Source organism: Corvus moneduloides, chromosome 16 (genome assembly GCF_009650955.1).
Source record: "Corvus moneduloides isolate bCorMon1 chromosome 16, bCorMon1.pri, whole genome shotgun sequence".
Taxonomy (NCBI): Eukaryota; Metazoa; Chordata; class Aves; order Passeriformes; family Corvidae; genus Corvus; species Corvus moneduloides.
In genome coordinates this window covers 9254536-9271933 of record NC_045491.1, presented here as the reverse complement: position 1 = coordinate 9271933, position 17398 = coordinate 9254536, and the positions used below count along the sequence as shown (strand labels likewise).

Below are 17398 nucleotides of genomic sequence, written 5' to 3'. Positions count from 1 at the left end.
AATTGCATGTGCCCAAAATCACAAGTGCCTTAAAAGATCCTTACATGATTCAAAACCAAACTGTCACCTTGGCTGACCTTCCTGTGTCCTGAGTAAACATGGTACATGTGAAACACCAACAGATTAGGGTGCAATAATCAGCTGTCACAGCTGTTCCATCCCTTCCAAATGGGGCCAGGGCTCGTTTGGGGAATATGCCCTCTGTAATGATGCTTCCTTTGGTTGTATGGAGATTTTATTTTCGTTATATGTTTTAATCACTTTAAATCAGAAATAATTCAGATCCCCGAGGAGCTGTTGTGGGATGATGGATTGATCTCACCAGGTGCGAGCCACAGCCAGTGCAGGGTGAAAGTGACATTGAAACCTGATCGATTTGCTATGTTTAATGGTTTAAAAAAAAAAAAATGCACTGGAAAGTACCTGCCTTTTTCCAAGGTACCCGAGTTACCTGCTGTGCTGGAGGCGTGTAACACACCCCGTACCCTGCAGCTCTTACTCCATCCCACAGTCCTTGGGAATGGGCACCAGCCACGGGAGCGGAGTGCCGAGAGCCTTCGGGGAGGGCTCAGGCGGGTGCTGGTGCCCAGTGCCCTGTGTGCCCAGGCGGGGAAGCCCCCCCGGCATTGTGAGACAATTCCCTGCTGCACTGTCTGCCCCGCCCGGTGTCTGAACTGCCCCCCACGGGAATAACCCTTGTTTCCCGGGATTCTCCTGTCCCGGGGATGTTCACGTTCCCCGAGATGCCGCTGCTGCCTGGGATGCTTCTGTCCTTAGGATGCCCGTACTCCCCGGCATGGCCCCTGTCTCCCGGGATGCTCCTTTCCCACGGGATCCCCCTGTTCCTAGCACACCCCTTCCCCAGGGGATCCCCCTGTTCCCGGGACACCCCCGTCCCCCGAGATCCCGCTTGCCCTCCGGGACACTCCTTTCCCACGGGATCCTCCTGCTTCCGGGACCCGTGTGCTGTCCCAATGCCCCAAGACACCCCTTGTCCCCCGTGCCCCCCGGCACCCCCTACCCGGGAGCCGCGCGGTGCCGGGCCGGAGCGGGGGCGGCCCGGGCTGGAGCGGGGCTGGAGCGGCGCCGTGTTTCCGCCGGGCGGGAGGCGGAGCGGGGGCGGCCGCGGCCGGGCGGAGCAGCAGAGCCGAGCGGCGCCGGGCCGGGCCGGGGCTGTCAGCGCGGCGAGCGGGGCCCCAGCGGGCCGGGCCATGGCGGGCGGGCGCTGAGGCGGCGGAGCGCGGCGGGGCGGGCGGCCGGGGCGGCGGCGGCGCGCCGGGGCCATGCCATGCCCGTAGGGAGAGATGCCTTTGGGAAATGGAGACACTGGAGCACAGCGCAAACATGGCGCCCCCGCGGCGCGGCTGCCGCTGCCGGGCTGGTGCCTGCTCTGCTCGCTGCTGTGCGGGGGGCTCGCCGCGACCCCGGCCCCCGCCTGCCGGCCCTGCGCCCCGGGCTGTGCCTGCGCCGCGCCCGCCTGCGCCGTCAACTGCTCGGGCCGCGGCATGGAGCGCCCGGCGGCCGCCGTGCCCCCCGCCGCCACCGCGCTGTGAGTACCGGGCACGCTGGGCACGGGCGGGGGGCGAGGGCCCGGCGCGGCCCGGGGGATGCGCGGTGCCGCCGGCCGAGCCCGGGGAGCGGCCCAGAGCGGGAGCTGGATAGCCCCGGTGTCCCGCCGCGGGGGATGGAGCGGGAGTTATGTGCCGGGAGTTTGGTTCGGGAGGTTCTTGGGGAGTAACAGGAGGAGGGTGTGCGGGAGCGAGCGGTTGGATGGGGGTTGAACGCTCCTTAAAGCAAATCCGAAAGACGCAACTAACAAGTAACAAACATTTCTCCGTGGAAGCGCTGGGATGGAATGACAGATGTGTTTGTGTGTAGATGCTGGCGTTGTTTTGGGTAGATCAATCAGGCGTGTTCCGTGGAGGGGCACGGGAATGGTCCATGTGCTCTGTCACTGAGATAAACTTACTGCATGACGCAAAAAACAGACGTAGGGGAAAAGTTTGGTTTTCCGTAGGGAGCAACTTTTCAGTTCTTGACGAGACAAAAGCTTGGAGTGATTCATATAAGAGAGATGACGTGGGGCCCGGCACGGTGGATGGATCTCACATGAACTAATTTCTGGTGGTATTTCACTGCATTAAGGGTCTGCTTTTCTATTCGGATATTCTTAAGTAAGCTTTCACTTTTTAGTGTCAATACAGAGATACTGCAGAAGTTGTGGAGTACCACAGTAAACATACATTGTAGCTTTTGCAGGCTGGACTAACTTCAGGAAAATGTGCACATCTCTAAATTCAGCAGCCAAGGTGTTTTCCAGCTCTTTTCTTACTAGATACATTTAGACTTTTGCAAACAAACCAGCCATTGTTTGTTGCAGAAAGTCCCTAACTGGAAAAGACTGGTTTTTATTAAGGAGGTTCTGGATTTGTGTTACCTGTTGTTGGTTTGAGATGGGGATCTGCAGCTCCCGAGGCTGTGACAGAGGTGGAACCTGCCAGCTCCTCGCTGGTCACTGTAGAGCAGCCTCCTGAAGGCTGTGATGACCAGTCCTTCATTTGGCTTTTTGAAGATTTGGGGCTATTACAACGTGTTTCTGTGATTATTAATTTTGGTAGTAAGTGTTTGAGACTATGTTATTGTTGTTCAGAGGCGCTGAGTTGTGAAAGCTCCCAGAATGTTTTGGATTAGATGTTGTGCAGTGACAGATGGAAGTGGGACGTAAAGCTCTTGCAGGTGAACAAAACCATGGGAAGGGGAAATCTACTGGAGCAATGGATAGTGTTAATGGCACCATGTTCTGATTCCAGAAGTGTTTGGGTAGGGCACAGAACTGTGCTCTGCCGAGGGCTGGTTGTATTAGGAATTTAGGCTGTAGAGTCGTCTTTGTCAGGCAGCTCATCACTGCGTGTGCAACTGTGTGTGCTGGTCCTGTTCTGAGGGCTGGGTAAGATGTGCTGAAGTGGGTTTCTTTCAAGTTTACTGCCCTGTTTGGCCTCCTGATGATGGCAGAGAATGCAGGTGTGTACTCACTCTGTTATTATAACCATGAAGAATTTAAAGATTCATTTCACTGTGATGAGAGTGACTCTGGCTCATGGCGCAGTGAGGTTATGCAAGTGGTTTTGCCTATTCATTTCACATTCCCTGTGTTGAACACTGACAGATAAATAAAGTTTATCTATTCTCTCATTAGAGGAAAAATTATTTTTTAATATCTCAACAACCCCTTTCTAAAAAAATGAATTATTTTGAAATGAAAGCAGCCTTTAGGAAGGCCAAATTCTGAAAATTCCCAACACCAAAATTCCCGGACCCTGCTCAGGTGTGTGCTCGCAGCTGCACTCAGCAACTGTGCTTCCATATTTCTGGCTGTAGAAGTGAGGCCTAGGAAATGAATTCCTCTTGTATCCGACGTTTTAGACAGAGCAGCTTTGAGGAAATAAATGCCAACTGCGGCCGCACTGTTACCAGGAGCACAGGGAAATATCCCATCCAAAGAATCACTAAGGAAATGGGCTCTGCTGCTCGCAGACACCACATACCTCGCTGGAAGCAGTCTCCAGGCAGACCGAATGGGAATATTGGCCCCTTCCCATCGCCAGAGTCAGGTTCTTGAAGTGTAACGCAAAGTCTGGCTGGAACCAGGAGCAAAGTCTGTTTTTCCAAATAATCCGCAGTGCTCAACATGTAAAACTGAACTTGAGGAGCAACGCGCTTCAAGTGGCAGCATTTGCACTTCTGAGCCCCTCCGAGGGGCTCCATCCGAGGAATGCTCTGATCCATCTCTTTCCAAGTGCTTTGCTCTCAGCGCTACCGGATTTTGTTGTGCATTTATTTGAGCCTGAGCTTTTTCTTGAGCTTTCATCGCTTATTTCATTCCTCAACTGGAAATCACCCTCACCAAAATTTTCTGACTTCCCCTTGCAAATACTGCTTCTTTCTGACACATCTTCAGTGTCATGGCAGGTTTGAAGTGGAAATTAGAATCTCGATGTAAAAGGACGAGAGTTGAAACTTCCTTTATTTTCCCCTCATTAGCATGGATTAGTATTTGTGGATGGATGAGAAGGAGAAGCTGGGAGCAGAGAAGCTCTGCTATTGTCAGGCTCCTGCAGAAGCAGGTTTGGGGGTCAGAACTTTCATCCAAAACCAAGTGGGGTTTTTTGTGGCTTTGGCAGTGAGCCCTGGGGTTGCACTGCCCAGCCGGTGACTTCACCTAAACAAACCTTAAAATAAACAGATCCTGTGACTCAGGAACCTGGAGTCTGTGATATTTTAAATTTCAAGAGTCAGCAACGATTGGTAGATTTTGATATTACTACATGATACAGGGAAAGCCTGTTCGAGGCTTGAGGTGTCTTCAAAAGCTATCAGGGAAGAAAAATTCCACTTTAAATTAAAATCTAATTCAGGTAAACCCACAGGCAGTGGAGTGTCTGTACAGTAGTGTCCAGGCCACAAAAGCAAAATAGCTCTATTGCTGTTCCTAGAAAAAATTGAGACAGCCTGGAATGTCATTCTTATAGGAAGCCATATCCCAGTGAAAACAAGGCTGCATTTCTCTTTTGTAAGAAATTTTGGAGGGGGAAAAGGGCCCAAATGAGGTGCTAGATAAATATTTTGCCAATGAGATTCCTTCAGCCTGTGGAAGGGACCAGTCCCATAAGCAACTTGTAGCTATAGTTTGAGTATGAACAAGGGGGCGATTCTGTGGTGGTGTATCAGAGCAGAATGGGCTCTGGTGTTAGAGAGGGCTGGGTTGTTTATTGTGCTCCTTCCTAAAGCTTCAGAGAAGTCTCAGTGCTGTTCCCATGACCGAGAAACTTTTTAAAAAACTTTGGGTTTTTTTTGGTGATGTTTCAAAGTGTATTAAGAAAAATGTCCAGCTCAGGAAGAGCAGGCATCCACCAGAGAGGCGGATTTGAAGGTGTTCCTGCTCTGTGCAAAAGTTGCAATTAAATAATCCCGAGCAGCATCAACATGTATCGTTTTCGTGATCCGCAGTGTGGTGCAGCCATATCTACAAACCCTGCAAGTGACAAAACCCCACATGTTAAAGAATTGTGATTAAACATTTTGGAGCCTCACAGGGCAGGACGAGCTGCTGGTGGAACCTTCTGGGGTTCCTCTGACACCTGGTGTGTTTTTTCCTGTGCACTGTTTGCACTGATTTTTCCCTGTATTTCCTGAAATTTTTAAGTTTCCTGGTGGTGTTTTTCTCTGTGTTGCTTCTTCCTTGTTGGAGTGAAAGTGAGGGCTGATCCTGCTCTTCTCCTGCTGGCAAGCCCCTGGCAGGTCTCATGTGTTTCACTCAGCTGCTTTCATTCTGCTCTCACAAAGAGTGGATTTAAAAGAAAACCACTCACTCAGAAGGTAGAACTCATATGGTTTGTTAATGCTTCTCTGCCTTTCATCCCGTTTAATGAGATTCCTTGTTTTATCTCTTGTCATGCCGTGTTTTCCACACTGTGGTTTCCATAACGCGTCTCTGCGTCATCCTTTCTCTGTTTCTCCAAGCTTTGTTGTCCTTTGATTGATTGTTGCAGTTCAGCTTGATTTTGTATTTTATTTACTCCATATGTCCCCAGACATTTATCTGAGTTGTAATAAGTGAATAACAAAGTGAGCAGGGGAAGCAGAACAGCTCGGGAGCAAAGCTGTGCATTCCAGTGCCAGGGTGGAGCGGGCTGGGAGCTGCTTGGATCTTGCTTTTGATGTGAGCAGAGTGCATGGAGGAGTGTGGGGAATAGGGTGGGTTTTGGGGGACATAGCACTTGTGAATTAGTCCCTCCACGGCCAAAAGCTTGATTTTACGCAGTCGCTGTCAGGCTCAAGAGAAAATTTCCCATCTCTTCCCCAGTGGAAAGTTGGCAGCTCCGCTCCCAGGCTGTGCTTACGGTGCTATTGCTGTTCAGAGGAATGGCTGCTGCTGCTCATCAGTCCTCCCTTTTCTGCCCCCACATCAAACCACCCTTCTCTCCCACCCCACCATCCCACCCTTCTGTCCCTCCCTTGCTGAAATGTGGCTCCAAGGCTGGAAAGCCGCAGTGGCTACGGAGCTGCTGGCCACGCTCCCCTTCAGCTGCTGCCGCCTGCACGGACAAGCTCTGCTGAAGGTCACTGCCTGTCCCAAAGGAGGGTGAGGGTGTCCCATCCGACCTCTCCAGCCCTTATTTCTCAGCCTTACTTGGCAGTAAAGAATGAGCCTGTTTGTTATATTGAATCACTGTTCTTTGCTTAGATACTGAAGTGAAGTTGGCATCTCTGTTTGCCAAAACTAAAAATGTCAATTGAAACATAATGATAGTTTTTTACTTTGCAAAGAGCACAAAAAGGAAAACTCATGTGCTTGCTGCCATTCACGTTTATTTAAAGGATAGCTGTCATCAGGAAGAGCATCAACAACGTGCAGTGTATTATAGGAACCGTGACTATTCTGTCATAGAATCACAGAATCCTGGAATAGTTTAGGTGGGAAAGGATCTTAAAGATCATCTCATTTCACTCCTCTGCTATTGGCAGGGACATTTTCCTTTAGACCAAGTTGCTCCAAGCCCCATTCAATCTGGCCTTGGACACTTCAGTGATCCATGGGCAGCCACAGCTTCTCTGAGCAGCCTTTGCCAGGGCCTCTCCACCATCACAGGGAGGAATTTTTTCCATATATCTAACCTCAGTTTTTCCTCTTTCAGTATGAACCCATTCCCACATGTCCTATCACTACAGTTCCTGATGAACAGTCCCTCTCTGGCTTCCCTGTAGCTCTTTCAGATACTGGAAGGTGCTATGAGCTCTCCATGCAACCTTCTCCTCTCCAGGCTGAACTTCCTCAGCTTTCCAGCTCTTCCCTTTCCCTCAAAAGATCACATCCTTTTTGATAATGTGCAGATAAGCAAAACACAGATAATTAAAACAAAGTGTGATATTCCTCAGGCAGCTGTTTCTACTGCATTAACAGCAAAATAGTTGCCCTCAGGTTAGGAACAGGTAAATCTCTTTGGCTTCCTGGCATCAGTCCTTGGAAAAACCTCACTAAGCTGAGCTTGGCGGTGAAGTTTCAGACGTGGCATATGGTCCTGTGTAATTCTGTTTAACCTACTGTCATGCTGAATGTAATTAGCAGCCCGTAGTAAGGGATTGTGATAGGCTGGGTTGGTGACAGGACTTGATGTTCATTCACTCTGTGGTAACGGATCTCCCACCTACGGCATTTGTGGGCGTTGGAGTGTGGCCCTGCTGTACCTGCAGGCTGGGGCTGTGGGTGCCCTCTGGCAGTGCAGGGTTGGGAGCCGGTGGGATCCTCTTTTCTCACTGCAGTTGTGTTGGCAGATGCTCTGAAGGACCATCGGGACAGGGCTGTGCTCGCTCTCCCAGCAGTCACAGCAGCTCGTTTCTGACGAGCCTGCAGGACAATCTGGAGTGACACGGATTCTGGATCCAAGCCACGACTCAGCCAGCCTGTTCCTATTCATCTGAAATTGTCCCTGGCCACCACACCATGGCCTTGTTTCTCCTGGTGACAGCTGGGCAGCTGGTTTTCTGTCAGCCTGTACATGCAGCTCCTTGTGTGGAGAAGCACGCTGGGCTCTGTGCGGTGCAATTTGTGTGTGTGTGATGTAGTCACAGGGTCTAATCACTGCTTTGAAAGGGACATTTCCAGGGAGGGGTTTGTAGCCCTCCCAGAGCCGGTGCCCACCTCCTTGGACAGACCTTCTTGTCCTTTAAAGAGCTACAGGAGAGGGGAGAAGGACTTGTGATGAGGGCATGGAGTGCCAGGACAAGGGGGAATGGCTTCCCACTGCCAGAGGGCAGGGATAGATGGGATATTGGGAGGAAATTGTTCCCTGTGAGGTTGCCTGGGGAAGCTGGAAGTGTCCAAGGCTAGGCTGGACAGGGCTTGGAGCACCTGGGGGTAGTGGAAGGTGTCCCTGCCCATGGCAGGGGGTGGCACTGGATGAGCTTTAATCCAACCCAGTCCCATCCAACCCAGACCGTTCGGTGATTCCCTGGTTCTGTGGTACTTGCAGATCCCCAGCAATGGCCTCCTCACAGCTCCATTGCAACATCCCCTGGCAGCACCTCAGCCCTGGCTCCCACAGGATCTGTGCTGCTGCTCTGGGCTCCTCTGGCAGGGACAGGACCTACGCAGATCCAGAGGCAAAGGAGCAGTTTTCCCTGCAGGGACAGGCAGCGACGCCTCTCCTTCCTCCCTCTGGTCTGATGGCTTGCATGGGATCCTGTGAACCCTTTCCCAGCTGGTCGGGGGCTCTGGTCCTGCTGGGAATGGGTTAAACGGGCTCCATGGTCCGGGAGCGGTGGGAGTGGTGCTCTAAAAAGAGGACCCAGGGTGTGGGTTGAGTCCTCCGGAGGGAGGAACCCGAGGAACAGCTAAGCCTGGGAAAGCAGAGCCCAGCCGGATTGTGTTGGCCAAAGCTGAGCGTTTCTCTCTCAAACCACGCCTCGGGAAGGGGGTGGAGTGAGGCCGGGCTGGAGCTGCGGATTTTGGTTTAGGGCAGGTTGGTGAAAGCGTCTGTGTCCTGTCCCGGGAGATTCTTGCACTGACACAGCCCCAGGGTGGTGAGCTGGGGGTATGATCCCTTGATCCCTAAAACTGTGATGGGAGCACGTGAATCCCTGTGAGAGCTGGGGAAAAAAATCCCGTGATCATTTTTTTCTTTTCTTTTTTTGGTGTATTTTTGTAGTGCAAAAACGTTGCTTGAAGAAGCACTACAGAAGTGCCTATTTTTGTTCCTCTCTGTTCACCCGCTCGCCTCACAGCTGGCTGGATGTGTGTTAGGGGTTGAATGCAGCCTTTCCACATGTGGCTTGGAAATTGCAGCTGTTCCATTCCTGTCTCTGCTGCCGGTGCTCCCATATGCCACATTTCCAAGAGCAGGATGCTCATCCTGGCACAGGGGCCTTGGGCTGTGCACGGGGGCCCTGTGCGGCATTGCAGCTCTTGGGTGTTTGAGTGGGGCTGTTAGGAGAGATGTCAAACAAGCTTTCCCTTGCAGAGGATGTTCATGGCCCCAGTGTGCAGCCCAGGGCTGGCACCCAGCATCCTGCTGGCAGTGGGACCAGCCCTGTCACACTGGGAATGTTCACGGGTTTTCCCTCCTGGGTTGCTCCTGTGCTGGCCCTTCCATGGGCAGGGGCTGTGTGGCTGTTTGGGAGCACAGGGAACCATCCAGCCATGCTCTGCAGCCAGTGCCAGGCTCTCTGTGGGGTGATAAGAACAATAATCACGGGCCCCATTCCATGCCACGTGCTCCCAGCACAGTGCGTGTGCCACATTTCCTCTCTTGGGTCTTGGAGAGCTGAGGGAACAGCTGGAAACCACAATGGGATGCAGAGTGGAGCCTCTAAGAAAAGTGTTGCAGCCACATTCCCTTCTCTTTGCTGTGCTTTCTACTCCCTCAGACACCTCTGCTTAAGTTATGTTGTTTCACCAAAAGAGGAGTGGGACAGGGTTTTTAGGATGGTGACTGCCTTGTCGCCCCCAGACAGATCCCAGGGACACAGGGGACCTGGTGAAAGGCTCTGAGCCCTGGCAGAGCCTGTGCAGACAGTGTCATGCTTCTGGGAGTGCAGAGCCAGCCCTCAGCAGAGTTGGGTTTCACCCCTCCCCAGATGAAAAAGGTTTGGAAAGCTTTCTGGAAAGAGTGAGTTTGCAAAGGAGGAGTTTGGATATGGAAAGAGCAATGAACTGGCACCTTTCATGTTTCATATTGCTGCACCAGCTCTGGGATCTCACAGATTGGTGCAGGCACCGTGAAAGGGCAGCTCTTCCCTGAGACCTGCATGTGATCCAGGCAATCCTGCGAAAGCATCAGCTTGGAATATGGGCACTTGCCTTTGAGGTTGGCTGCTGCCATTCCAGTCTCCTAAATGATTCCAGCAGGATGCACAGTGACTCCTCAGTGATTTGTGTCACAGAACTGCCCTCGCACCTAAGCAAAGCACAATTTAGAAGAAATCTTCTATTCCCTAAAGCAAAACACAGTGTTCATCTGAAATGTGATGCAGAGTGATTCCCTGGGAGAAGAGTTTCCACTGGAAAATATCTTGGCTCCCGACCAACACTTTGTGAAGCAGTTGTTGAGGACAGCTCCTTATTGCTACCTGGGTGATTTTCTGGAGGAGGACTGTTAACATAAGCAGGAGTTGGTGAAGCCATTAGTCAGGATCCCATCTCAGCTCCTTCACTACACAGCAAAAAGAAGATTCCCTGTCCTCCCAGACTCTGGAGACGACTGCAAGTAGAGAGCCACTGCCATGAGCAGAGTGGCGTTGGCCAGAGATTCATAAGTAATGAATTAAATCTGTGCAGAGCAAAGGTTTCTATCAGAGTGTGGGAACATTATTTTACTCCTACGGAGGGAAAACATGAAGTCAGTGGCTTTATAGACTGAGCTCTGTGACCTCTGATTGCATGGATCGGTGCAAAGTTTGGATCAGAAGTCTTAAAAAAATTAGTGTAGACAAAACTGAGGTGGGAAAACAAAGGCTAGATGAGGCCAAGGGTTAGCCTTTGTTAGTCCCTGAGTTGTGTTAAGAAAATTCACTGTAGCTGGTATCTGTGGTGGATTGTGTTCCTACAGCAGTAAGGAAGGGCTTTACTTAAGGAAAATTGAAAGGAAAGGTGTTGCTCCTGTGTACAGGAAAGCTGTGTAGGGCATAGCACAGATCAGGCAGCACCGTGAAGACAAAACTCAAGCTGTCTGGGTGGCACTTGAGGTTCTCCTGGGCTGACACAACATAATTCCCAAGGTTTAATTGAGAGGGAAGACACACCCTGCTTTCTGCAGGAAGTGCCAGGAGCATCACTGGTTCCTGACTGTGTTTCATACAACACAAAAGAATAACTTCAGTAGCCCAACAGCCAGACCCTGAACTCTGAGCTCCAATGCCCTCCCTGTGCTCTCTCTTCTCACTCCCTGCATCCAGTAATTAAACCATTATTTGGAAAGCTCTGTGCATTTACAGTGTTTACAGGACAGTGAGCTGTCAAGGTAGCAATGCCACTGGCCTTGGGTGGTTTAATTTCTGGTTACACTCACTGATTGAATCTGATACAGCCACAAATTTAAGTGGCATTTACTTGGATTTGCTTTGCTTTGCGTATAGTGCCCCATGCTGTGCAGCCAGTCAGATGGGAATATTTCCCTCTGGCATAAGTTAGTCTTTGCAGCAATTAAATGGTTAATTACAGCTGGCCATCAGATCTCTAAAACAAGCCAGCAGAGCCCACTGCTGTGCTCTGTGTTCCTGCGGATTAGCTGGACACATCCAAGTCTGCAGCTTGATCCCATAACTTCAGAGAGAGCTGGGAGAGTTTGGAAATTCATCTCCAACACCCCCGCTGTCACAGAACCCACAGCTTCCCCTGAAGTAGATCCACTCTGGCTGCTTGGGAGAGACATTTCATAAGTCATCAGAGGATTTTTTCACAGAATCCCAGAATCATTTAGGTTGGAAAAGACCTTCAAGCTCATTGAGTCCAAGCTCCCCGTGTTGAGGATGGGCAGCCCATCTCTGCATCCTCATCTCACAGGTGGGTGCTCTGATCAGCAGCACGGAGCACCTTTAGCTCCCTGTGCAGACTGACCACAATTCCTCTGTTCCCGTAGAGCAGGAAAAGCAGCTCTGGAGCTTGTGTTCCATTTCCTGGCTTGCTCTGCAGCTCCTGGAAGCTGCTGGATTCTGCAGCAGCCATGGAGGCTGTGTGAAGGCCGGGAGTAGCTTCCCTCTGTCCTCCCCTCGGCAGTCAGGGAAGTGCAGTGCATACCTTGGTTTGGGAAGGGAGCCGAGCTACTGGGGGCAGTGTTGTCTAAGGGCTGGAACGAGGAGGGGGAAGCAGGACTCCTGCTTTTGTTTTCAGTTTGACCCTGGTGTTGTGGGCTGGGCTGTCAGGGATTCCTCTGCATCCCTCTCCCTGCCCTAGCAATGGGGCTGGGGCTTCATTGCCTTGCGAGGGTATTGTCCTGGTTATTTATGGGAATTCAATGCTTGTGGAGTGCTTCAGTGCTTGGCTGCTGGAAAAATGCCCTGGATTTGTAATTCCTGCTTGCCTGGTGCTCTGCCATCCTTGTGAGGGGGCAGTAAAACATTCTGTAGCAGCTCTTGGGAAGATGAATCTTCAGGCTGAGCAAGGGGAACATTGGGGCAGCAAAACAGAGATGTGGACTTGACAGGTACCCTTGGTCCTGCCTTCCCACCCCTGCTGGTGCTTCAGCCTCTTCTTCCTCATCCTCAGAACCAAACACAATCCAGTGCTTGGGGGGTACATCCTGAGTCACAGGTACTGGAGCCAGCAGGATCCCACTGTGCTCCCACTGGAGAACCATTAGTTTTGTTTTTAAAGCATCTGAAAAAGAAGAAGAGTTTTGTTTTCTGCCCAGCTTGCATTTTTTGTTCAGGGCAGAACCATCAGTTTCCCAAACAGAGACATCCCAGCCCCAGATGGGAAGTCAGCCTTGTGTCCACTGCAAGGGAGCAGCTTCTGAGAGGAACGTGACTGCATTTCAGTGTTCCCACTGGAGTTGAGCATGGCAGGGATGGCTCCAGTCCTCCTCCTGGCTGCACTCCGCTTGTACACTTGTTTAACTTCTTGGGTTAAACTCCTAGTTCTGGCTGGCTCACAGGCTGTGTGACAGTAGAATCATGGAATAACAGAATTGTTAAGGTTGGAAAAACCCTCCAAGACCATTGAGTCCAACCATTCCTCCAGCACTGCCAACTAATCATGTCCTCAGTCATTTCTCGGACACCTCCAGGGACGGTACCTCCACCACCTCCCTGGGCAGCCCCTTCTGATGCCTGACAACCCTTTCATGAAGAAATTCCTGCTGATGTCCGTCCAACATGAACCTCCCCTTCCTGTTTTTCAGCTGGGTGAGGCTGTAAGAGCTCCATGCACAGAGTAAGGGAGGTGCCTGAGGTCACACAGGGAGTTTGTGTCCCAGCCCAGCCCTGAGCTCTCCCAGCGTTCTGAGGTGCAGCTGAGTGTGACAAACACGTGGGTTTGCACGTGGGGCCGATGTGACGTGAAGGTCCTGTAGTGTGAGATGATGGGCTGGGGCTGCTCATGGGTCCAGCTGCCCCTGAGGCATCTTCAGGCTGGCAGAGCTGCATCCCCTGTCCTGTCCTGGCCCCAAGGACAGCACAGCACACCTGAGATGCGGATTGGTTTGGAGTGGGAATAGCAACAGCTGGTCACTGCATCCCTTTGCCTGCCCTGCTCCTGGTGTCCCTGGAGGTCTGTGCAGACACTGTCCCTCCATGGTGACCTCCAGGCAACAGGATTCATCTGGTGTGACAAGGGGAACAACATTTCGTCGTGGATCTGTGCCGGGGTTCTGGATTAATCATTACTGCACTTAATGGGTTGTAACTCAAAGCTAGAACCGTCCACATCACCTGAGGACTCTGCACGCCAGACCAGTGGGGATCAGGTGCTGGCACAGCTCTGCTGCCCAGAACTGGGGCTCCCAGGAGGCATGAGGGAATGGAGGCAGTGGTTAATAGGTAGGATGGAGTTAATCATTCACTGAATTCCTCAGCTACAAACTCTCTCCTCAGTATTTTTTCTGGTGCTCTTGCTGGAAAGGAAATGGGGGTATGTGAAGCAAAACCACACTTAACAACTTACAGTAGCCCTGGTGTGTGCAGGATTTCTTGCCTTGTGCTGAGGGTGGAGCTCCCCTCTGAGAGGGAGACGCTTGGATGGTCTGGTGGAGCTGAGCAGTGCTGGGATATTCGATATATTCTCACCTTTCACTTTGGATGCCTGGGCCAGGCCCTGGAGAAGGAAGTGTCTGGACTTTCACCTGCCTGAGACCCAGGAAAGATCTATATTTTTCTCACAGTAGTCAATCACCAACAACTCAGACAAAAGTGGGAGAACTTAATTAATAAAATAGCAAGGATGCAGTTACTTACAAGAGTCCAGCTCTGCCAGCCAAAACATGAGTCAGCTACCTCTCATAAATCTTTAGATTAAAAAGAAACAAAAGAAGGCCAGATGGTGGTGCCCTCTGTGTTTTGGGCCTGAACTCCCATGTAGGAGACATCTGGAAGCATCTGTATCTCTCACTGAGGAGATACAGAGGAATAATAGATTTCAACAAAATAGAAGGGAAGGGAAAAGCAGGGGTTACAGTTTAATGTCATGGTTCCAGGAAACAAGGGAACCCACCACTTCTTTTAGGACAAGACTGAGTGTGTCTTCTAGTTCTTCTTTTTGAGGTAAAGATGTGTCATGTAGATCCACATACCGTAGGACCAGGTACAGGAATTTTTCACATGTGAGTGAAGAATAACCCAGTTGGTGTTAGTCATGCTGCAGAATGTGTTAGCAGTTCAACAGTGGCCCTAAACACCAAGTGGGATCCAATTTAAACCCATAAAAGTGAGGAAGTCTGGACTTGGAGCCTGTTCTTCTACCTGTGTACGCAGCCGTGCATGGAGTAGCTGTGGCATAAACAGCTTAGGAAGGCGTTGAGATTTCTTTTTACTCCATTAAACAGTTGTCATTTGTTTCCAACCATTTGATTTTATTGCTCCTCCTGTTTCACTCAGCAGGAAATTTAAAAAAAGCAGCCCAACACACAAGAAACAGATGCAAATTTTTAGTTGCTCAAATTCAGCTGAATGTAGGAGCTGGGGCTCCAGGTTGCTGCACAAAAATGTCTTAACGTGGGATGATTCTGAGTGTAATAAAAATATGTGAAATCCATGCTCAGGCCTCTGAGGTGGTGATCTTAGAGGTCTTTTCCAACCATGGTAATTCTATGATTTGCCTTTTTGTGTTATATGGGAACACCGGTCGTGAGTACAAAACTCTTTCTGCAGTTACAGTGCAGGCTGAGCATGGACAAATGATGGTTATCTTGCTTCTAGTGCCTTCCATTCCCTCTTCCCATCCCTGGAAGTGTCCAAGGCCAGGTGGAATGGAGATCTGAACTACCAGATCTAGTGGAAGGTGTCCCTGCCCATGGCATGGATCTGGATGATAATTTTATGATCCTTTCCAACCCAAACCATTCTGTGATTCTACAATTCCCTTCATCTGCTGTTAGCCTCAGCATCATCCCTCTACCCTTTAGGAGCTGGAGAGCTGCCCTCCCTGTGGAGCACCCAAAATGCCAGATGTACTCCAGAGCCACCCCTTGCCCTCCCGAGTCCTTGTCAGGCTGTCAGAAGGGTCTCAACCCTTGTGGTTGCTCCGTGCGTGTGAGGCTGTGCTCTCCGGGGCTGCTCTGCTTGGGAAGTGCTCGCCAGACAGGGCAGGAGGCAGCTCTCAGAGTTTTCTTGGCAGGAGGGTGTGGAAAATGTTGGAAAGGAAAAATGGAGCTCAAGCAGTCTGCAGCCCTGTCTGCCTCGGGATCAGAGGTGTGCGCGAGGCCGGGGAGCTCTGCTCCTCACGCTCCTCCATCCCTGCGCATTCCCTGCTCTGCTCTCAATGCCTGCGTGCTCCAGATTTCATTTTATTGTGAGGAAAACAGTAGCTCTTTGATAGCCTTTCAAAGGATAAGATGGGACAGACAGACTGCTTATTGGGAAAAGCCTCGGGGTCTTTGTGTTCCTACCCTCCAGTGTGACACAGAGCAGTGCCCAGCATGGGCTGGGGCTGTTGGAACAGGCACGACTGGGCAGCAATCCCAGCATGACTGAGCTGGAAAGGGACCTGTTTTGTCTTCTGGTGCATGACCCAGGAGCTTTTCTGACCACAGGTGCCCAGGATGTGGTTTTCCCATCTGTTTTCCCGCTCGGTGCTCTGGGCTGGGTGACAAGGCGGGGATCAGTCACAGGTTGGACGTGTTGGTGTTGGAGGGCTTTTCCAACCAGAGCAGACCATGGATCAGAGTCATCCTTACACCAGCAGCATTGTGGAGGATTCCGTTCTTGCCCTGTGCTGTCCCTTTTCCTCATGTGCTGGTGATCCTTCTTGCCTTGTTAAGCTGAGCTGTGATGCAGGATTACACCCCTCAGAGCAGTGCCTGTGGTGGGTTACATAATCCTCGTGCATGGAGCCTGCTGCAGTGAGGCAAGTCACTAATGTCCTCTTGGATCCTAGAGGAAGAAGGGTGCTATGGAAACCTAACTTGTTATTATTATATGGGAACGAAATTTATTATTTCGCTCTTCTGCCTCAGTTTGTGATTACACCATGGAGCAATTTTTAGCCTTGGCAAGAAGGTGATTTAGCATAAGACCAAAGATGCAGCTTAACTCAGTGTCTGCCGTAAGTCTTGAGAGCGATGCTGTGTCTGAGAGAACTGGGCAAATTCTCCTTCTGCCAGCAGGGCTGATTTATGAGTGTCATCCTTGACGTTGCTATGGTGTCCAAAGTTTACCAAGGATGTTTACCCAAACCTTCCAGAGTGTCTGTGTGGAGCCTGAGGAGGGGATCAGGCTGCACTTATGTGTCCTGCTGATCCGAGCCTGCTTTGGGAGCCTTCCAGTCCCCGCGGGGCTCGGAGCAGAGCTGTGGCTGGTGCTGGGCACAGAGCACGCTGCATGCCCCTGCTCCTTGGGGCACTCTGTCTGAACCATTTTATTTGTCTTGGCTTTGTCGTGGTGTTTCCTTGCTCCTTTCCCTTTTAAACAAAACAAATTTGCTGCTGGTTTGTGTGTACCGCGAGCACCCTCTTACACAATCACCCTCGTGGGTTTCTGAAAATAGGGAAGAGTAATTTTGGATTTAATCAATAAACTGAGGCACAGTCCAAGACAGTTGCTTGAACCTGAAGTGAAGCATCAGCCTCCCCAGAGACTCCTCAACCAGCACTGTCCATGTTTGAGTCTTCCTATGCCAGGGAAGGGGCTCAGCCTTGGGCTTTTGTTTTAACCAACATGAAGTGGAACAACAACAACAGAATCAATCTGTTTTATTGTAGGAAAAAAATCCATGAACTGTAAGGGGTATGACTTTCTCTTTTTTAAGATGTTTGTGTCAGCTCCAGGGCCATCTGCCCTGGTGGATCTCTCATGGTTCATTTGTCCTTTCTAGGTGTGTGCTTCACTGTGTGATGTGTGGGGACTGTCGGTGTTAGACCTACCTGTTGTAGCAGTAAAACACCTGTAGGTCAGGTGAACCATCATAGGACCTGTGCTGGGGAACTTTGGAAAAACCTTGTGTTGAGGAAGATTTAAACTGACTGATTAAGAAAAGATTTCTGAGAGGAAGAATCAGTATCAGTGTCAGTCCCAGCATGTGCTTGTGTGGAGAGTAGGCAATAATTTAAAAAGTTTCATGTATTTAATATTTAATATATTTTCTGTGCATATTGACCTGGGAAGGAAATATCTCTTGGCTTTGCATATGCAAAGAAAAAGAGAAGAACCAGGACAAACAAGGCTCATGAAGCCACCTCAGCCTTACTCTGTGTTC

General features: G+C 50.7%; 1 protein-coding gene across 2 annotated transcripts in view; it reads left to right on the top strand.

The window, feature by feature from the left end:
- The first annotated feature begins 1245 nt into the window (after window positions 1-1245).
- PKD1 (polycystin 1, transient receptor potential channel interacting) overlaps window positions 1246-17398 on the top strand; it is a 79807-nt gene continuing 63654 nt past the window's right edge. For both annotated transcript variants that reach the window (XM_032125741.1, XM_032125740.1), the window contains exon 1: window positions 1246-1549. In XM_032125741.1, the coding sequence (XP_031981632.1) occupies window positions 1305-1549 (245 nt within the window). In that variant the 5' untranslated portion in view covers window positions 1246-1304. The remainder of the gene's footprint in view (window positions 1550-17398) is intronic.